This window comes from Numida meleagris, chromosome 26 (genome assembly GCF_002078875.1).
Source record: "Numida meleagris isolate 19003 breed g44 Domestic line chromosome 26, NumMel1.0, whole genome shotgun sequence".
NCBI classification, from domain to species: domain Eukaryota; kingdom Metazoa; phylum Chordata; class Aves; order Galliformes; family Numididae; genus Numida; species Numida meleagris.
In genome coordinates, this window is record NC_034434.1 from 2442084 (window position 1) to 2464309 (window position 22226).

Sequence of the window (22226 nt, forward strand, 5' to 3'; positions counted from 1 at the left end):
TGTGAGGAGGGGGCATTATTTTGGGTGTTACCTGCTGTCAGTGGTACAAATCCCACCTTAGGTAGACTCAGCTTAACTAGATGGAGTTAGAGATTATGGGTGACATTCATCCAAGGCGGTAGACACCAAAGTTGAAACTGAAGTTTTCTAAAATCCCTGCTTTGGTTACTGCCGGTTCTGGATGCTTTCAGGCTTTGGAAGATGACACACGGGTGCTGTGTTTCTTCAAGTGGTCACCCAGGGTAAAAGAATATGGTTTCAATTCCCTCGAAGGTGAATCTTCGGTGTGCGAGGGCAGCGCGCTGTTCAGCAGATGGGCTGCTTGCACTGCACAAGTGTAAGGAGTACAGCAGCATGGGTTTGAGGTTAACCAGCAGTAGACCCATGCAGCTTGCCTGCAGATACCACCTTCAGTCATGGCCAACGTGATGCTCTTGTGTTTGAAGGAGGAATACCTGGTGTGCCCCCCACACTGTGCCAGGAGAGGTTCAGGTGGGGTGTTAGGAACGATTTCTTCTCCAAAGAGCAGTCAGGCACCGGCACAGGCTGCCCAGGGGGCTGGGGATCACCATCCCTGGAGGTGTTCCGGAACCGTGGGGATGTGACTCTTGGGGACATGGTGAATGTGCATGGTGGGGTTGGACTTGGGGTTCTGAGAGGTCTTTTCCAGCCTTTATGACTGTGATTCTATGAATGCTAACTGCTACTCTTCACAATGCTGGGCGATGAGCAACCCCGGGTACCAGTATAGGCTGGGGACTGACCTGTTGGAGAGCAGTGGAGGGAAAGGGACCTGGGGGTTGTGGTGGACAGCAGGAGGACCATGAGCCAGCACTGTGCCCTTGTGGCCAAGAAGGCCAATGGCATCCGGGGGTGAATTAGAAGGGGGGTGGTTAGTAGATCGAGAGAGGTTCTCCTCCCCCTCTACTCTGCCCTGGTGGGACCACATCTGGAATACTTTGTCCAGTTCTGGGCCCCTCAGTTCAAGGACAGGGAGCTGCTTGGGACAGTCCAGCACAGAGCCACAAAGATGATGAAGGGAATGGAGCATCTCCCTGACAAGGAAAGGCTGAGGGAGCTGGGGCTCTTCAGCATGGAGGAGACTGAGAGGTGAGCTCATTAATGTTTGTAAATACGCCAAGGGCGTGTGTCAGGAGGATGGAGCCAGGCTCTTCTCAGTGATGTCTAATGATAGGACAAGGAGCAATGGGTGCAAGCTGGAACGCAGGAGGTTCCACATAAAGATGAGAAAAGGGTAACAGAGCATTGGAACGGGCTGCCCAGGGAGGTGGTGGGACCTCCTTCTCTGGAGACATTCACAGCCCACCTGGACGCGTTCCTGGGTGACCTAATCTGGGTGTTCCTGCTCCAGCAGGAGGACTGGACTAGGTGATCTTTCGAGGTCCCTTCCATTCTGTGATAACCGCCAGCTGGATGTAACCCCATTCCCCACCGCTCTCAGGGCCCAGCCCTCCAGCCAGTTTTTCACCCAGCCAAGAGTACACCCCTCCGAGCCGTGAGCTGCAGCTCCTCCGGGAGAACGCCGCAGGGACAGCAGAACCAAAGGCTTTCCCCAAGTCCGCGCACGGCCTTCCCCTCATCACCTGGCCGCAGCAGGAGAGCAGGGCCCCCCCCCCGTCCCCCGCACACACATCGACCAGCCCCGATCCCCGCAGACCCCGCCGGCAGCTCGGGGGAGGGGAGGAGGGCGGTGCGTCAGCGGCCGTTCGGGGCGCATGAGCGCGGCCGGCAGCGGGCTGCAGGAGGCGGGCACCGGGAGCTGCTCGGCCGGGGCAGGCAGCGCAGCGCTGGGCAGGGCCTCGCGCCCGCACCCGCAGGTAACGGTCCCGCGGCGGCAGCGCTGCTCCCCGAGCGCGGCGCTGAGTGAGGGACCGCGGCGCCGCCATTTTGCGGCCGGGAGGGGCCGGGCTGCCCCTGACGGAGAGCCGCTCTGGGCTGTCCTCAGGGCGGCCAAGAGGCGACGGCGGAGCCCGGCTCCGGGTGTGGGGAAGCGGGGTTGGAGCCGAGCCGCCGCGGGGTGTGCGGGCGGGAGGGGTCACGCAGTCCCCGGAGCTCTCGGAGTGGGATGGAGGGGAAAGCTGCGCTGTAGCCGCGGTCCGCGCTGAGCCCCCCCCCCGTCTGTCTCCTCACTGGGCTGATGTCTGCGTTCTGCCACGAGCTGTTCCCCCCCCACTCGGCCCCGTAGGTCTGGGTTGCAGAAGCCTGACGTAGGCTGCGAACCGCTGCGGGTTCGTTCCCTCAGGTGATGGGGTGTGACAGCGTGAGCATCGCGTCCCTGGGCCAGCCCTGACCCCGCCAGGTGCGGCCGCTGCGCCCATCGAGGACGGCGGGCCGCCTCCGGGCAGGAGCTGTCCTCCGGGCCTGAAAAACGAGTGGAGAATTTTAGACAAAAAGGGCATTTGAGCGGATGCTGACCGTGAGGAGAAAAGGGCGCTTTGGCATTTTTTTGAGCCTCCCTTGCAACGTATACCAACGTGCCCCGGGGCTGAGTTTGGTGCCTTGAAGCCAGCTGGTGGTTAATTATTGGGCACAAAACAGGTGTCATTCCTCTGAGCATTCACCCCAGCGGCAGAGCCCGGAGGGGTTTTACCGAGTGTGGGATCGCCCCTCAGGAGAAGCCTCCATTTTAACAGCTGTCCGGTGGCCCGGAGTTCTCTGCTGGGTTTGTGAGATGATAAAACATACATTTTCCAGGTTCCTGGGTGGGATGTTCTTGGCTAAGATTCTGGAAAATAAGTTTATTTGCTTTGGTTTTGGTGCTGAATAAGCACTCATTCCTTACAAGGACAGAGCGGGCAATTAAAGTTGCCTTTATTGATAATCAGAGAACACATTAAGTACACATCCATTGAAATGGAGTAGTAAAGGAACTGGAGCGTTGAATGAATTGAGTATGTTTATTCTGGCATGAAGCAAGGGATACACGATGGAATATGCTTTTTTTTTCTTCAAAGCAAAATGTAGTAGAAACAACCTTGAAAGTTAATTAAATGAATGCGTAGCCCATATTAACGCACTGTTGTGTGGTCCATAAATTAGAATGAAATTTCAGCCGTCTGTGAGCTAACTGGTTAGAGAACTCACATCAAAACTCAACATACATCCTTCACTGCGTTTAGCAGAGTGAAGTATCCCTCTTTCTCTAATTCTTTTTGTGTGGTGTTATAGCTGTTTCTTTTTCTGTGTGCATGAGTTTGACCCATTCTATGAACAATATTTTAAATTTTGGAGCACCAACCAAGCGTTTTATCTTGGGCTATTGGTTATGAGCGTCGATTCAGCGTTGCACTTTGAAATGAAAATTTCCTGCTGTCGTTTGCCCTCCAGAGAAATCAGCAATAAAAGCATGGAATGGAATTTTTTTGGACCAAGGAGTCAGCCACAATTTTTGTTGCATCCTCAGCACCCGTGCCCAGGGTTAACTCCTGCTAGCTTTAACGAGCTGCAGCTAATTGCAGCGCTGCCTGCATCGGAATGCCGGAACATCTCATGATGGCATCGTCCTGCACACTCTGTTCTTGTGCATGTGGTGGTGATCGGTGCTTTCAGCCATCGGTTCCATAGCATGCTTTCTCTTTTCATTTTTTCAGTGGCTCCTTTGGCCTTCTAAAGCTGTGACTCTCTTGAGAACAGAACAGGGAAGCATCTGTTCTCTTCATCATCAGCTCTGTACAAGATGTTATGGTTGTTATATAACACAGTATCTTGCATGTTATTGCATGCGTAGAGGAATAACTGCCGGGTTGTGCCTGATTCAGGTTAAACCAAACGCATAAGAAAAATATAAAGTAGTAAATGACTATTTTTACATGATCTCCCTTTTTCTCACGTGCTTGAGCTTAGATTCTATCTTTGCTCATTTCAGGACTGCCTCAGACTCGCAGTCCAGAAAGAAGAAGCAGTCGTGTTGATTTAAGTTGAACATTTGTGTCTAAGATTAAGAACAAAGCCATGCCAGTGCTTTCGGAAGACTCAGGTAACGAATCTGCATGCTTTCAACAGAGCAGTGACTGAAACCCTGGTGTCCGCATGCTTTTCATGCAGGAAATGAACTCACACTGTGGTTAAATAAGATAGAATGAAGATGGTTCAGCTAGATTTCAAAGCAGTTACCTGAAAGAATATGCAAGGGCAGAGGAGTGTGAAAAATGGAATTGAACGGAGTTATTAAGAGTTAGAGGTAGAAAGGGCAGGATGATGCTTGCAAGCAGAGAACCTTGGGAAGAAGAGCTGGTGGCTGTGCAATAAAGGCAGTGGTTTGGTCATCTTCCATGTCTGCTTTGGAGCTGTGATGGCTTGGAGTTTGTCAGAGGGCTGGTTGTTGCAGAAGCAAAGGGAATTAAGTGAAGGGGAAAACGTCAAAAATAGCGGCTTGAAAAAGTGTATTATTTCGGTAGCTTTGGCCCTAATGTGATGTGTGTTGTGTCTCAAGCTGTATTTACTGCTTAAGAAGGAAGCAATAAAAAAGGCTGGAAGATAAGCAGCAATTTCTGTGCAGACTTAACAATAATCAAGATGGTACCCAAGTAAACATAATTGAAATTAAGGCTGTAATAGAGGGACCTGTAAGACGTGCTTTCTACAAAATCTTTTGTTCTGTCTTGAATTTAAATGTAGGTTTACATGAAACTTTAGCCCTTCTGACATCTCAGCTAAGACCTGATTCAAATCATAAAGAGGAAATGGGGTTCCTTAAGGATGTCTTCAGTGAAAAGAGTCTCAGCTACCTGATGAAGGTACAAGTTTATCAATCTACGTTTTCCTTATGGATTATTTATCCTCTATTTCCTTGGTTTATCAACCATTTACTTTGCCAAATCTAATTTGGTGCCATGTGGAATTCTCTGTTGACCAACACAAATTTACTTAAGCATAAACATGAAGAAAGTTTAATGAAAATCAAGACACTTTGCTCAAACAAAACCATTTCTGCCTGATATTGGATGATCATGTTGAGTTGTGTAATTGGAATCAGACTGGAAGGGCTGAACACTTTATGGTTTACTTGATGCAGTTGCCAAAATGCAGGTACAGTGCCCAACAGCTGAAAAGCAATGTGAGATGACTTCATTTTTCCCTTGTGCTGCTGAAGCTTTAACAGATTTTTTTAGCATTAGCAAAAAGAAGACAAAAGAAAAACCTCATAGTCTAAAAATAACCCCAAGAGAGGTGATTTTTTTTTTCTGATACTTATCTCAGAAAAGTTATGCAGAAAGGTATGTGAAATATTTGCATCTCTTGTATGAAGTTTTCCATCTTTTTCAGATTCATGAAAAACTCCGTCATTATGAAAGACAGAGTCCAACTCCTGTTCTGCACAGCGCAGCAGGATTAGTGGAAGATGTGAGTAAAAATTCTTGTCTCCTTTTCTTAATCTCTTTCTTCCTGAAGTCCACTCTTCCAACAAATCAAAGCCATTGTGCTGTATGTGTATGTATTTCTCTTCTTCCTCAGTTCCCTTGGAAATCTGTTGGCAAATTTCACTCATAATTGATAAAGGAAATGAAACCTCAAAAATACTATGTCATGTGTCCAGAGAAGACAGGCACAGGTAGAGCAGGGGAATAATGGTCTTCCTATGGGAGAAGCAGCAAGAGACATTAGAATATTCCACTTAGGAGTTCCATCTTGAGGGCATAAGTCCATTACAATCCAGATTGCATTGCTATTCACAGAATGTGTTTGGGTGTCCAGACTTTGCAGGGTAATAAGGAGACTTCTATCGCATGGTGCACACAAATGATGCCACCTGGTTGCAAATAGTGCTGCACAGTGCAAACACAGGAGTTTTGTTTCATGCACTGCTTATGGATTTTGCACGGATTGCATAGAATTATGGACACCTTTTGTTTTGAAGTTCTTTTTGTCTTAAAGGTGATAGAAGAATTGCAGACTGCACCAGTGAATAATGAAGAAAAAGAGCTGCTTCAGCTGCTGTCAACACCACATCTCAGGGTAAAAACAAAACACACCAGAGAACTTGCTCAGGTTTCTTTGCATAACTCCAACAGCGCAGGAGAAGTTACGTTGGACAGTCCTAAGAGAAAGCAAAAGCCTTTAACACCAAATACAGACTTCTTCAGTTACTGTATCTAGAAGACCAGTGAGAAACCACCTGTTCCTGCTTCGGGGCTTCTGTATAGGATTTCCACAAACTTAGCTTTTGGGAATGTTTTTCTTTGTTTGTGTGCTTGCTTTTAAGTTTGCTGTAATGTCTGAAAGGCGAAAATTGGAAGCTGTGATGTTGCTCCGTTGCGTGACTGTTTCTTATTTCCTTTACGCAGGCAATGCTTGTAGTACATGACACTGTAGCACAGAAGAACTTTGACCCAGTCCTTCCACCTCTGCCAGACAACTTTGATGATGATTTTGATGAAGAATCAGTGAAAATTGTTCGGCTAGTGAAAAATAAAGAGCCCTTGGTACGTATCAGATAATCCATATCTAGTCCTAAAATTCTGTGTTGCAGAGGAGTTGTTGTAAGTACAGAGGAGGTGCATGAAGGGCATCATCAAGGATTCTGCAAAAAGTGAGAGGGCTCTGAGGTAACATTGCCTAAGAGGAGAACTTTGGTAAATACAGATTCATAGTTTTGAGTGAAACACTGTATAGACTTGTGTTTGTAACTTGCAGGGAACGTTACCTCTGAGGAAACTGTGTATGTTAAAGTAATTATGCTCATTATACACAGTAATTTGTATCATAGCTAACGTACAATGAGTGAATACCTTCATTTACACGAGTGTCAGTGATGTATGTTAAGAGTATGATAGCTGTATGTAAGCAGTGTATTGACAAGATACAAATATTATGCAAACAGAAATGGAAAAAAATGATTTTCTAAGAAAAAAATCATTCCATTGGGGAAGGGGTCTGCTGAAGTGCATTTTGGAACTGTGTGTGACAGTGGGTGGTAGAAGAGAGCAGAAGTTTAATTCCTGATTAAAGTTTAAATTGCCAGCAGAGCTTGGAGGTATAAAGAACCCATCAAACTGTGTAATTCCTTGGCTTTCCTCGCCCTTTATGCATAAAAGGGCTGGCTCTGTTGTATAAAGATTCAGAAGACACGTAGAGAAAGCACTTTGCAAGGTTCTGCTTTGTGTGCTTGAGTCCATGTTACCACCATAATGGCAGTGTGATGTAAACACTGAGCACAGTGATCAGAAAGAGAGGGAGCACAAGGCTTTCCTGCAACCACTTGACATGGCCACCAGTGAAAGCTGAATGGTAGTGAAAAATGATAAGGAGGAAGATTTAAATACAGGTGAATTCTAAATGAATTCCAGTTTAGAAGACGTAGTAGCTTATTTCGCTGCTTAGTATATCCTAAGCAAATTTCTTATGATGGTTTCTTTTTTGGGGGGGGCTATGTTTTATTTCAGGGAGCTACCATCAGAAGAGATGAGCATACAGGGGCTGTGATTGTAGCAAGGATCATGAGAGGTGGTGCAGCTGATCGCAGTGGTAAATTTCATTAGCAAAACCAGCTCTTTGGACATGGATGTTTGAAATACACGTAGACTATTTTATGAAAAAGATAGAGCTTACTTAATTCTTAACAGACAACTGTTAGATGCCAAGACTGAACTGGAATGCAGGCTCTGTGCAGTCAGTGGAGGGAGACTAGCATTGCTGGGGCATGAGTCATCCCAGCAGGTCTTGGAATGGGATTCCACTGCTGGAATTGCCTTTCTTCCTCATTGACTGTAAGGAGGGCCTGCATGGTAGGCTCACTTGACAGCTGAATTTCAAGTCCCTGGTGGCAGGGGAGACTCCCCTCCATAGGCTGTTGTTCAGCACGCTTCCAGATTCTACAGGGTTAATTCATGTGGTGTTTGACTTTGTTTTCTAGAAGGTGCTCGTTCAGAGTTCATGCAGTAAGCTGAATTGGCCTTACGTGTGATTTATAGAACCCAAGCCTCTTGTACTTTTTAATATACAGGTAATACAATCCCCAAATTAATGAATTACTGTGATGGAAAACTATTAGCTAATTACAGCTTTTTTTCTTGACTGTTACCATTTTTCACATTGGCATAATCTGATAAATGTAATGAAATGACGAGAGCATGTGCTTAGCGTTTCCGTATTTCATCAGTCATCTATTATTTTAATTAGATACATTTTTGTTTAAAATAACCACTAGGAAAAATGCCAGCAGAGATGGGAGAAGTAGGTCTAAGCGTCAGAGGAAAGGAAAGGAAAGGAAAGAGGATGATTTTACTTTTAATCTTAACCTCTTGGTATGTTTGGTGTTATCAGTGTATTGTGAGTTGTTTTCTGTTTGCTCTACTCACAAATTCTTCTGTGTCACTGAACAGTAGTTGTACTGTATGCAAATACAGTATTTTATTACCTAATTGGATAAGCAAATGTAAAACTCTGAAGGGCCTTTTCGTGGCTTTTTTAAAAATTAAAAAATATATATTAAATATGTTAGTCCAGCAGTCTTCCTGGGGCTGCATGGTTTTGATTTGTTGGTTGACAGCCATGTAGTTCCTGCCTTTACAGTCAGCATGTGCCTCCTGATGTTGCAGGATGTGATCATCCCTGGGAAGCTATTCCCAGTTTGGCATTCTTAGTGCTGACCCAAATATAGAGGAAGTGCTTTTCCAAAAGAATCTTGCCAAATGTGCTCTCCCCACACTGGTCTTCGTGGCTCTGGTGCATGAAAAAAATTGCCACGTGGATTAAGAGCAGACTTCAGAGCACACTGCCAGCAGAAGCACTTGGCTCTAGTGGGAAATCCACTACATTGAGGGAGAGAGGAGAGGGAGGCACGTGCACTGACCTAGGTCAGATATCAGAGGAATGGTGCTCTCTGGTCTGTAGGCTTACTTTAATTTATTTCTCTTTTCAGGTCTTGTCCACGTTGGAGATGAACTGAGAGAAGTCAATGGTATTGCTGTGCTTCACAAACGACCCGAAGAAATAAGTCAGATTTTGGTCTGCACTGATTTCTGTTTCAAGATCTTTTTCTGTTGGGTGATCTAGTAATTACGATAAATGATGAAATTTAACCTTGAGTTTAAGATGTATGTGTAGAGCTAAAAGATGGAATCCCTGCTTGTCTTTTACAATAAGAGTTTTTCTTCTCAACGTGGATTATTTAGTCCTCTCCTTTTGACTTCAGAAACTTCCATGGAACTGAATCGGTACCAAGTAAGATACAAATATAAAGTTACATGTTGCTTTGTCAAGAACATCCCTTTCATGCTTTGATTATGACAAGCAAATTGCAAATTAGAAGTGTATTCTTAATAGAAAAGCAGTTTATTCATAATGTGGTCGTGTTAGGAAGCTGAAGAAAGTTAGTTGTGTGCCCATTAGCACGGTCAGTCTGTTCCTTACTGCCAGATTTCTCAAGGCATTAGCAATTCTTGCTCCAAGCTGCTCTAACCCACCAATCTCTAATTCCTTCTGCACTCCCACGTCTGTGGTCAGCCTGTTGTGCTGCAGGAGGTGCTCTTACTCATCTCTGACCCCCCTCTTGTGGCTTGTTTCCCTCTTGCTTCGGCGTTGAGTGGGGTTAGTGACGCAGCGAGAAGAAAAGCAGCCTTAAGAGGCTGAAGTCTCCGGCGTCAGTTCCGTCACCTCACTTAAATTTGTACCAAATTATGCTGTACAAGGAGGGTGACTGCTTTTGGGTTAGGGGAAGAAAACAAAGCTGTTCTTTGAAATCTTGTGTCAAGCTGATTTTGGGGGGACCCTGGGGTGGTATTGGTCTGTCCTGTTTTAAATGCCTGCAATGTGATGGTTTTCTTTTTGTGTTTTACCTCTGAGGAAGACCTACGCATGTTTGTCCACGCTGATTTTCCTGATTTTCCATTTTTATCTGTACCAAATAACAGGCTCCTCTAGGACATAGTTATCATACAAAGGAATGTATCCAAAAATAGATCAGATAAACCTACTCCGAATTTTCAAGCTCCTAGAATCGCTTTTTAATTTACTGTAACTAACAAATGGATTTATTTTTTTTTTAGCAAAGATATTCAGAGTGGATATAAATGTTTACTTAGTGGATGTTTGTGTTTGCACCCTCACTAGTAAGAGAAAAGAGCTGCTCTCTGGGAAAACAACTGTTTTTCAGCCAAGCACTTTAAAATGTTCAGGCTGCAAAAACTTAAGCTGGTATCAAAGTAAAAGCCACGGAAGTTTTTAATACTTCATGAGCTGTAATCCAGAAACTAATGCGGTTGCAAAAAGGAAATGAAAGAATTTTAGTGCAAGTCTTAATATATTCTAGCCAAGGCATTATTACTCTTGGTATCTCCACGGGGAATGCAGTGTTGTGGAATATTCGTGGAACATCATGACAGCCTCTGTAACAAGGTTAAATAGTGGATTAGCTTTGCCTATTGAAGTGCTGAGAGGAAGACTGACTGGCTCCTAAACTGGAACTTGGTCAGTCTGCATTGTCCTTATACTGATTTCAACATTAAAAAAAAAAACAAAAAAAACATTTCTCTTTTTCACAGGCTCAGTCTCAGGGATCAATAACATTAAAAATAATTCCAGCCATCAAAGAAGAAGATCGCCTGAAAGACAGCAAGGTATGTGGCTTGATGAAATACCAAAGCACACCTTTCACACTTGCACTTACTGAGATGGCAGTGTTTTCTGAGATTCCTGTTGATTCAGTAAGAATTATCACAGAATTAGGCCCATAATATAAGTGAAAAGATAATAGAGCATCTTCTTGACATAAAAGATTGTGCCGTGTTGGTCAGTGTAAGTACTTAGATGAATTCTGTCGTCTTTCTCTTGGCACGTGTTCATCTGTAATCTGGCTGCTTCTTTTGGTTTGCGTAATTAAACCTTGTGTTCCTGCCAGTCTCCTCTCACCATGGCAGCTGTTATCTGCCCATTATCACTGGGCATTCTGCCACTCACTTGAGGCAAAACAGATCTGCCCTCCAGCAGAGCTGCGTTCGTCATTTGGCCACCTTAGGCCTTTGCATTTGGCCTCCTTGGTCAGCAAACATAACTGTGTGAGTGGTCCCCCACAGGATTCCTTCTCAACCTCTCTTCTTCCCTGCTCTTCACTGACAAATTCTTCCTTGAAACCCCTCAAATTACTTCTAGAAATGGTTCTGCTGGGATGTATTAAGTAGTGGCGTATACAAGTCCAAAGTTGAATAGCAGATGTTGATTAAAGAAATGTTATAAGTACAGCCTTCATAATAAGGCTACTTTGCCACAAATCCCTCTTGTTGGGTTTCTCTTTCCCCTTATAATTTTTTCCTGTTTGTTGCATTTTGTTTTTACGTAGGCTGTGTTTACTTGGGACTTTGATTGTTGGGTTTGCACAGTAACAATACATAATGAGTGGGTGGATGCTTGGAAGTTGGTTTATTTTTCTGCATAAGTGAGTAAAGTGAAAATACAAGTGTAGCTTGCTAAGATTCATTATTTTTGAGTACCACAAAGCATAAAAAAGAGAAAAAGTGTATATATTTTTCTAGCTAAGGTAGGAGTCAGAAAAGTACCTTCTAAAGGTACACTGAAATTCCAAATAGGACAAGAAGAAAGGATGTATTACTTTCTTTTGAAGGTGTTTATGAGGGCCCTTTTCTGCTATAATCCCAAAGAAGACAGAGCCATTCCCTGCCAGGAGGCTGGTCTGCCTTTTAAGAGACGACACATCCTAGAAGTTGTAAGCCAAGATGATCCTACGTGGTGGCAAGCAAAGCGTGTTGGAGACACCAACCTCAGAGCAGGCTTGATCCCCTCCAAGCAGTTCCAAGAAAGGTTTGTCAATGGAGATGACAGGGTTTTATTTTATTTTATTTTTTAACTAACCACATGGAATCACACGTGTTTGTGCTGCTTTTTTTTCGCAGGAAATAAAGGGCAGAATCATGCCATGCTTGGAGGAAAGTGCTAGAAGGTTTTGTATTCCCCAATTATGTAATAAACTTCCCAGCTTTCTTAGTGTGGTTTCCAGCTGGTTTATGCTTGAGAACAGCTAGAGAAGTGGCCCTGAGATGAAACATGGAATATCTGTCTCTTGAACCTCTTGGCTTATGGAGACAGTGTATTTCACAGACTTGTATTTCCACAGTATGAGGAAATCTGGATTTATTCTAACAGGTTTTAGTTCATGCATTAAATAGTTGCATAAGAAAAAGTGTACCTGGTGTTTCTTCTGGCTCCTAAGAGAGTCTTCAGCTTAGAGCCAGATATCATCTGGGCTAGAAGGGTTATCTGCTTTCACTGCAAGATAAACATATCTTATAAAGTAAAAAAAATGTTCCCAGTGCCTTGTATTTGTAGGACAGTTGTAGATTTAAGAAGGGATCTGGTTTTGGCCACTGGTCTTACGTGATTCTTACTCCTAATTGCTGGGTGTATCTTCTCTGGATTGTAGATGTTGAATCAGAACCCCTTTATAATTTTTTCAAGGAAAAATGCTGTATTCTTTATTTTCAATGATGTGTGTATATCACATACTATACGTTCTTTATAATTTCGAGCTCTAATGGCTAAAATCTAATTATTTTCTGTTTAGACGATTGACTTACAGAAGAAGTATAGGCACTCAGCAGAATCCCAGAGCTGTGAAGAAGCCCTTGTGTAAGTCTGTTCAGTTCCTGAAGTGATTTCTTAGTTGATTTTCACTTCTCAGGGTGGTTGTTTTTTTAACGTGTTTTCAGTAATAATACTTTTGTATATGTTTTATGTTTTCTGTCACTGATTGATCTACATGGCTGTGAGTTGCTGCATGGGTAGATTTTGGTTTGAGCTTTATCCAGCATGGCAAGTGCCTGGTGTCTTGAACTCGTGGCTGACCTTCTCTTCCTGCTTTCAAGAACACGAGGCCTTAGATGGTTTTTCAGATACTTGAACATTTCTTAGTGTTCACATCATTGCACAGTTGGAAGCTTGAAAGCTGCAGAAATAACCCAGCTATCACTGATGTGTGGGAGAGCCACGTGACTGCGTGATGCCACGCTCCTGTAGACCAGGAATCTGGAAATTGTCCTTCTGCAGTGACAGAAGCAAGCTTCTGACCCGTGATGCTGCAGCACATCTCATGGAGAAGTACTCTTGTGCTATGAAGTGCAGGGCAGATGCTCAACCAAATTATAATGCAGCATGAGTCATTTCAATGACTTTCTGTATGACCTTTCTGTCTTAGTTTCCATTACAACCAATGTTAGGAGGCACTTAATGAGGATCATTACTTATTCAGACATCATTGAGACAATTAAGCAGGTTTTCATGTAAAACTATTATCTTTTACTACTAAATTTTAGCAATTTGATCAATTGATAAGGGTGTATTCCTGCATAATATTTTTTGAGATATAAAAGCCTGATAAGCAAATAAGACTTAGAAGAACCTTCCTTCCCATTCCCTCTAATTCTATGCAGTCATTTGTCAGCCTTTTAATCTTATCCACTCTATCTTTCATGCTAACTGCAGATGATCAGACTTCTGATAAAGGTAGGTTCTCTCCTAAATCGTTTTCTGTCTGAAGGTAACCAGCCAATTCATTTTCTAAAACGTTTGGTGAGCCCTCAAGCAAAGGGAGTAGTAGATACAGCTTATTCATACAACTGTTTCTTCTTGATTTACTATTTAAACTAAGTTAATTAACTAATTTGGATTGACTTAAGTAATAATGACTTCCAAACACCCCTTTCCTCACCAACCAGCCAGATGCATATAGCAGGCACTAATTTATCTTCCTCCTTTTCTCTCCCCCTCCTCTTCCCTGTGTCCTCTCCACTTCTCTCTTTGCAGAGGACTGTGACTGTGAGGGATATTTCAATGGACATTACATAGGTGAGAAACCTAAATCCACTTCCTCTTCCCTGCAAGAAAAAACTCCAAACTGATGGACAGATGCTAATTTTCTTTATTAATAATGGAGTTAATTTCACATACATTCGTAACTTTGTAGTCATCTCTGTCTGAAGGCATAATTGAACATTTGCATAACCAGCGCTCGGCAGCTCAAGGTGACTTGAGGAGGCAGCTTTTAGCATAGACGGGGTGCTTGGTTTTCTGCACGGATTTGTCATGGATTAGATTAGCATACATGCAGTAATTTGATTATTTAAAAAAAAAAATACATCGTGAGAGTGTCTCTATTTAAAGACAGTGGCTTCTCACTGAGCAGGCTTGGAAGTGAAGATAAATGGAGACGTGGTTTAGTGCCTCTTACGCTTTTTCTCCGCAGCTGGCTTACGCAGGAGCTTTCGATTGAGTCGTAAAGAGAAGGAGAACAATCCTAACGAAGCAAAGCAAGCGGAGCAGGCAGATGCAGCAGAGTTCCTGACGTATGAGGAAGTCACAAAATACCAGCAGCAGCCTGGGGAGCAGCGGAGGCTGATTGTTTTGATTGGTAAGGAGCAGAACTGGTTTGGAGTTGTACCTTCCTCTTCCCTTCTTCGCCTTCACTCCAAAAGCTGGGGTTTTTCTTTATTTTTATTCTTTAATTATTAATTTGTTGTCTCCTTTTAAGTGGCTAAAAAAACCCCTCACCGAATCCTTAATAAATAACGATGCAAGACTTCATGTTTTATCTGATCCATTTTCCATCGGGGTCCACTTCTTACTCAGACATGTGTACTTACACTGCCAGAACAACTGATGAGGAAGTGAAGGGAGGGTTTGTGTGAAATGGGTAGAATGTATGGATCGAATGGGTAGAACAGACATAATTTATTCTCTTTACAGTACTTCTTCCCCACAAAAACATTATCAGGCCATTCTGTTTCGTTAGGTTGTTTGGGAGCCAGATTAAATGAGCTCAAGCAGAAGGTTGTGTCAGAGAACCCCCAGGAGTATGGTGTTGCAGTTCCACGTGAGTAGAATGGGCTGGCACTGTATTCCATCAATTCTGTTAAATTGTGCAGTACTGTACTGATGAATGGGGTTTCATTGCCTTGATCAATGAGTGTTTTGACTGTTGACTATTTGCATGTTTCATAAGCAGTGGAAATTATTTTCTCATCGTAAATGTCTGAGTAGATCACTATATGACTTAGTGCACGTGCCCAATATGTTGTGTTAAACTGAGAATGTAAGCTGCTGTAACAAACAGGAGTTTGCAAGCAGAAGGTGAGTATCTCTAACTGTGGAACTGGAAATGCGGATACAAATCAGACTGGAGTTTGTATTTGTTCCCATTACTTATGGGATTGGGAATGGGATTTTATGTTTGGGAAGAGAATAAACATAAATAAATAGTGCATAACATTAGCCATCCTGAACTCTGAGGGAGGGTGTCTGGTTTCAAATGACCCATCAAGGACCTGATACCACAAGCAGCCAGGCACGTTCGTACCTCAACTTCACAGGCAACGCAGTAGAATTTGATCTATTTTCTATTTTTATTTTCCGAGTTTTAAAGCAAAGGAATCCAATATCCAAACAAACCTCGTTTTCGATTTTATAGTTTAGTTTACAGCAAAACAATAACGTCACTTATATTCTGTGTTAATTTTAATTTGACTGCCTTGTTTGAGGTCAGGAAAACGTGACTGAAGCTGAACAGAGACGATGCAGTGGTTTGCAGAAGCTGACCTGTCTCCTGTGTTCTGCTTCCACCTCTTCTAGATACAACGAGGTCAAAGAAAAGCCATGAGAAGGAGGGAGTAGAATACAACTTTGTCTCTAAGCAATCATTTGAGACAGACGTGCAGCAAAACAAGTGAGTTAATTTGAAAATAACTGACGTAACTGATTATGTTTCAAAAATATTAGTAAGTAAATTTCGTATAATGTGAATACCAAAATCAGGTAAAACTGGAGAGGCCGTTTTAGAAGGGTTCTGTTTGCCAGTAACAACTTTTATTCGGGTTGGACTGTTAGTGTGAAGCAAGAATTATGCTAAGAGACAATTCAGAAACAACAGAAGACAGGTAGGAATGCCAGAAATTAGCATTTAAGCCTGTATGATCGATCAGAACTGAACCTAGTGAAAGTAACAGATATTTAGTTGGTCCTACTTTATTCTGTGTTTAATATGATGGGTAACATGGGGAAATTTAATTCATAATTCCACTTTAAAGTGAGTTGTAGGCTAAATCCATAGATATAAAGGGCTTTCTGTAAGATCAAGCATGTTTCCTAGAAGTGCAGATTTTGGCTAGCCTCCCAGGAGATGGAAGAATCCAAGTCCATTTCCTTGCCAGCTTTGTTCTATTTCATGTGAGAAACAACTTTGTTCTGGTAGACTTGAGCACCAGTCAATTGAATTAATGCAGCTTCTTCCCCCATTTTTCAGCAGTGCTGATTCACTAGCAGTGACATGGGAAGAAGACAATTGTTACTAAGCAACCAAAGGAAAAAATAATGAGAAAAAGAAACCCTTTTTTTTCCTGCCTTCCTTCCCTCCACAATATTTGATTATTGTGACTCCGGGAAACAACAGTTGTAAGTTAAATATTCCTTGTGGGCTCTATTAAAAATAATGTGTGTATATATCTACTTTTTAGATTTGTGGAACACGGAGAATACAAAGAGAACCTGTATGGCACAAGTCTTGAGGCAATCCGGTCCGTGATGGCCAAAAAGAAGGTTTGTTTGGTGGATGTGGTTCCTGAAGTAAGTTCTGCAGTTTATTTTAAGGAAAGCAAATATTTCTTACCAGGCTGCCTGCCTGGGTAACAAACGTTGTTCACTTTTTGGGGCTACTTGCTGTGCAGAGAGCAGTGATGTTCTTAGAACACCTTTCTGACAGTGGCTGGGCTGCTGGCTGAGCAGTGCTTGGCCTGTTACAAGAAGCAAACAATACCTTGCCTGTCACATCATTTCTTTTGTCCTTTTCTCATGTCTTTGTTCCTGGGACTGTGGTGTAAAGCAAGGTGTCCCTGCAGTTAGACTGTGCTCCAGGAAGCTCACGTGCTCTTGTAATACTTTAAAGGATGCTGATGTTAACTTTTTCTCTTGAAAAACGAAAGGCTACTGGGGTTAGATGTGGCATGAAGGCCTTTGTATGACTCAAGTGAAGCTGCTGAACTCAGCTTGAGCAGCTCACTGGTGCACAATGGATATAATATGACATGACAGAAGAAAATACATCTGTTCACAGGCAGTGAAGCACTTGAGGACTCCTGAATTTAAGCCTTATGTTATCTTTGTGAAGCCCCTCATTCCAGAAAAGAAAAAAAACGTCCTAAAATCTCCCGTGTCAGAAGAAATCTCAGCACCCCTTGTAAGTATTCTAACCTTAACCTCTATTTTTCAGTGTGAGATAAGTGCCTTAGCTCCCTCTTGTAACATGCTTTTTTTTTCCCCTCCCTAATGCTTCTTGCTCCTTCATCTCAGTTGTCAGATCTTTCCTCCCCTTTCCCCATGCTAGCAGCTGTCGGTTCATTTCTTGCAAAGTCATGATTGAGTGTGCTAATATTATATAAAAATGCTATTGAGTAATTAAAGAGGCGTACTGAAAATATCAAATCACCTTGTGTTGGTCAGCAGGATGAAGAACAGCAGGAAATTATTAATTCAGCAGCATTCATCGAAGAGCACTACGGCCATTTAATTGATGCTACACTGGTGAAAGAAGATCTCCAGAGTGCATGTAATCAGCTTAAAACTGTGTTAGATAAGCTAAGCAAGGATTCATTTTGGGTGCCAGTCAGCTGGGTAAGGTCATAGTTTGCTAGGGCCTGTTTAAAGGAAAGAATTTATTTAAAAAAAAACCTTGTAAATAGATGGATTAGAAAAGGGAAATACGTTGATTCCACTTCAAAACTGCCAATCTCTCTAGAAAGTAATATGTAAAGACTACAGGGGGAAAAATGTCAAGTCAGAAGCTGATACTGCCTTCTTGAATTGGAATCCTGAGTACCAGCTGTCGTTTAGAAGTGCACGCTCAGCCTGAACAGATTAGTAAAAGACTGGATGACGTTTAGGCTGTAAATAGTGCATTTTGTAAGGTAAAAATTCACAGAGGGTCCCATACTCTGAAAGCACTGAAGCAAGGCTAGGACAGCTAGAAGCTTCAGCGTTTGGCCAGACCTTGTGTGGCATCTGAACAAGGTGCTTTATCCAGGAACGAGTCTGCTACTTGAGGTGCAAGGGAGAGTGCCTACATTCTGTCAGTTACTTAAAGGTTCAGCTGGCCACCTTCCACTCGGGATTACTGGTTGCAAACCCTTTTTAATTAGGCACAAAAACTAGGCTAGCTATGTAAATTGTCCATGTTTTAGCAGCTGAGAGGTGGCAGTGGGGTTTTTTTGTTCACGTTGTTGGCTTTGATTCTAAGCCCAGCTCTTTCCCAGTGCTTCTGGCTGTCTTGCATAGGTAGTAATTAGTCTGCTCAGCAAAGGCTTTTCCCCACTTTCCCACTTGCTCCCTTCCTAATGGCACAGGATAGATGTTAAGCAACCTGTAAACACACCTGCGTGACTAATCCAGCTCCTAACCCGGGGCCATTCTTTAGTCTACCTGAAAATTGTGTGTGGTGTAAAATATGACTTGGAGAAGCTTATTTTCTACAAGACATCTTTGCAAATGCCAACTGCTGGGGTGCCACGTGGACAGCAACAGAGCAGCTCCGCAAAGGCTGCTGGAAGGAGGAGGGTGAAACACCAAGAAGCTGAGCTACAGCACCCGATCATCATTCTCCCAGCACTTATGAATGCCTCTGTTACAAATCAAGTGAAGGCGGCCAGAGCATGCGCTTGGCTCCATCAAGGCTTGAAGAGGAAATCATAACTGTATACAGCTTTTTAAGGTGGGCAAGACTAAGAAAACGCATCGATTTTTGGAAGCACCTGTGCTTTTTAATTATTGGAGAGGTTTGTGAGTGTGGTACAGGTGTGTATTACCTGCAGCTCGTTCCTGTTTTCCATTTGAGTTCTAATCTGTTCTCTGTACTATGCCCTCTAACAACACTTTCTGGTACACCGGTCTCATTCTTTTAACAGTGTGATGTTATTCTTGTTGCAGTGCATTCAGCAAAACTAACACCATTGCTTATTAAAAGCGTATTTCTTACTTCGTGTCTCTGAATCTGCATTAACTCCAGCCCAGAAAGTTGTCTATCCATCATCTCCAAACACGTGCCCAAATACTTCCAAGTATCACCATGCAAAGAACAGCACTTCCTGCAGTCTGGTGGAGCTGCTCTGGCTTGTGAGAGAAAACATGCTGCCAGCCTGGAAGCCTCTCATCAGCTGCACAAGGATTCCCTCACGTGGTCGTGGCCCATCAGCTTTGGCAGGAAGCTGCTGCAATCCTGGCCCAGCACAGCCACCAAAGGGGACGCGACTTGGAAGAGTGACAGTGGCAGATTTTGTGACAGATCTACCTTCATCCTGTGGAAAAGTGAGTGCAATAGTGTAACAGCGTCTCAAGCTAAGTAGATTTATGAAAATATCAATCAGTATCATACACAGATTGATCTCACCACAGATACATACTGCAGCGTTCAGGGTTAAGATATACAACTGCCATTAAACATGAACTAAAATATTCAGTGTCAGTTAAGTAACTCTTTTTGGATGATGTACAGATATTCCACACTGATGTACGTTCCCACAGATAATAACTTAGGATGCTGTCAGAAACATTTGTTTTACTTCCTTGATTGAGGACTTCTTCAGGTTCCAAGTATGTGATGGTGAGAGAATACAGAAGTATGTACTAAAGAAAAAAAAGCACATTCAATGCTCCTATTTATTCTCCTCTTTATTCTAACAATCTTAGGAAAAGGTACTTGTAACTGATGACTATTTCCAGGATAAGATTCCAATTCTCACAAGATACTGAGTCAAGGCCAGGCCTGGTTTGTGCTCCTGCCATCAGCAGGGGGAAAAAAAAGATGAAATTACAAAGAAAATCAGCATGCAAACTTATTTCAGTTCTAAGTCCTGCTTTGTAAACAGCACCAAAAACCCTAAGTCAAAATATTTAAGCAAACTGAACCTCTTTCTCCCTTCTCCCTCCCCTGCTCATGCTTGAAATTAACACAGCCTTTCATATTGTTATGTGGTGTCAAAGGATGAGCCTTGGTTAACAGCCACCGTACCTGAAGTTTTCAGGCAGTTTTCCTTGTATACACTGACTGCATCTCAACTGCTTTCCTTTCTAAAATCAGCTGTGCAGAGTACAGCCAGGGCCCACTCAAACATGGGAGCTTATTTAAAACCAGCTGAGTGTATCCCCAAATGCGTTACTGGGATTAAGATGAGTTGACTATAAAATGTGCACATTTCATGTGCACCCAGATTGGAGCCCTGATACGTCTAACCCAGCTTCTGATAAAAGTGCATTGTTTCCAGGAAATGGAACCTGATGTAAAAGAGCATACCTCATTCTCCTGGCAGGAGGCGCAGCATTGTGTGCTAGTCTATTTTAACTGCCTGGTGTTCTGCCAAGGGAGAAAAAGATGGTTGGGTTTTATCATCAAGTCTGCTTATGCACTGTTAAACAAACAAACAAAACCACACCACTTCAGGAAGTGTACGTACTTCACCCTTTTTTCCCTACCCTTACACATCCACTTTGTCCATCGCTCACCATTCTCGGTCAGAGCTCTTGTATGTTACTCACTTATACAATTCAGGACTGGGGAGTTGTGTTGGCTTTAGGTATTTCCATTCCTGAGAACTTAAGATATCTTAACCCTAGTTGTCAGAGGCATACAAAAATTCAGCTACGTGCCTGCCGTCCAGTTCCGTACTTCTTCTGATCATAGATAGGCTTACAGTTAACGAGCTTTTTCAAAAGGCCTTGATTTTCCACAGTGATGGTGATTATTTTCCTGTTCAGCCTGTCGCTGTTTGACCTGTAACCAGAAATGAACACATTGACAAAAACAAATGGGAGAGGACATATGAGAAAAGCCCCCTGCCTTCCCACACCATTACACCTGGAATGAAGGGTAGGATGCCAGCTACCTTTTCTGCAATGCATTCCAACAATCCACCCTGGCCGGCCCTCGCTCTATGGCTGCAAGGCTCTCCACGAGCCTCTTATTCTCTCTTTCAATCTGACTGATTCGCTTCTGATCCTCCTGGGCAAGAGAAACAAAGTTTGCAATGCCATTCTCAGGAGCCTCTTTACCAGCCTGGCTCTCACTGTTTTCTATGTTTAAAAACCAACCCCCCATTTCTGCCCTCAACCCCATCCCCAAACCACCAGGTTCTCCAGCTGCACTTTGTCACTCCTTTCTTGGTTGTTTACACACAGAACTTGTTAGGAAAGCAGCAACACATTCTGTTTTCTTTTCCTTGCCCTTATCCTTTCTCACGTTAATTCTGTAACCCTGATCAACGCGTCCCTGGAGATTCCCTGCTACCTGAAGCATCATGATCACACAGATGGAGAGGGTGCAACTACCTGAATCTTCCTCAGGTTAAAATACCGCCAGCTCTGTGCATGCGGAGGCGTTTTATCCACGCAATGCCTTGCTTAAAAGAGAAGGGGGAAAAAAAGAAAAAGCAAAAAGAAAAGAAAAGCCTGGAGTGAAAACAAGTTTGGGGATGTTACCGAGCCCTGAATCCCTCCATCCAGCCTTTCTGTTGTCACAGAAACGAGTCACACAGCCCGCAGCACCCAGCTTTGTCTTCATCAGAGCTCTTACACCGTGCTGGCACACTCTCACCCACATTCACCAGCACAAGCAGTCGTCTTTCTTCTCTCCCATCTCTTCCTTAACCCCAGGAAACGTAGCAAAGAAGTGACCACCTTAGTGCTCTGTCAGCAGAACACCACCACAACCGGCAGAGAATGCCCCAGGACCATTTTACACCCCACAGATCAGCAGCCGTTTATCTCACCGTGGTCCCATGTGTCCCTCCCACCTGTTCTTGTGGCTTTGTTCAAGTTGCCATGGCCTCCCATCTTCCGAACTTGGCTTTCCAGTCTTTTTTTGGTGGTCATGCTCTTAGCTTGCAGTTGTACTTGGGAGATTCCGGGCCTTGAATTATGACACTCACGCTCTGCTCATAGACACGTGGTAGTTTAGGATTCCATCCCTCAGTGTCACCCAGCTGCTGGAGGTCACACCAACTGAACCTTCTGCTCTTGCAAGTGGATATGAATAAGCATTGTTTCACAGGGACGTTTTAAAGACTGAAACAAGGATGTAGGTAGAAGCAGCACTCCTTCAGCTGGCTTTGAGCAGATGTTTCCATTGATAAAGCCGTCAACCACCACAACAGAATCTGTCCTCACCTTCCTCAGACTGACTTCAGCAGAGGAAAATAGGTGATACACGAGCCATGCAGCCCCTT

At 43.4% G+C, this 22226-nt stretch overlaps 2 protein-coding genes across 3 annotated transcripts; one reads left to right on the forward strand and one right to left on the reverse strand.

Moving 5' to 3' along the window:
- MPP3 (membrane palmitoylated protein 3) lies at positions 1701 to 19461 on the forward strand. Its single transcript, XM_021377656.1, has 19 exons — positions 1701 to 1838; positions 3887 to 3997; positions 4639 to 4757; positions 5287 to 5364; positions 5896 to 5976; positions 6306 to 6443; positions 7404 to 7485; positions 8882 to 8967; positions 10503 to 10577; positions 11579 to 11775; positions 12536 to 12600; positions 13453 to 13473; positions 13774 to 13815; positions 14213 to 14377; positions 14759 to 14839; positions 15595 to 15688; positions 16476 to 16584; positions 17072 to 17194; positions 17461 to 19461. The coding sequence occupies exons 2-19, from the start codon at positions 3973 to 3975 to the stop codon at positions 17638 to 17640; spliced, it is 1761 nt and encodes a 586-aa protein (XP_021233331.1). The 5' UTR covers positions 1701 to 1838; positions 3887 to 3972; the 3' UTR covers positions 17641 to 19461.
- On the reverse strand, positions 19168 to 22119 carry C26H17orf105 (chromosome 26 C17orf105 homolog). Of its 2 annotated transcripts, none has more exons than XM_021377653.1 (6): positions 21771 to 22119; positions 21331 to 21401; positions 20889 to 21004; positions 20653 to 20776; positions 20300 to 20359; positions 19168 to 19304 (listed from the first exon to the last, which is right to left on the reverse strand). In XM_021377653.1, exons 1-5 carry the CDS (start codon positions 21871 to 21873, stop codon positions 20339 to 20341), a joined length of 435 nt encoding a protein of 144 aa, XP_021233328.1. In that variant the 5' UTR covers positions 21874 to 22119; the 3' UTR covers positions 19168 to 19304; positions 20300 to 20338. The 2 variants fall into 2 exon arrangements, with proteins under 2 accessions (XP_021233328.1, XP_021233327.1); XM_021377652.1 differs by lacking the exon at positions 19168 to 19304 and adding an exon at positions 19660 to 19784.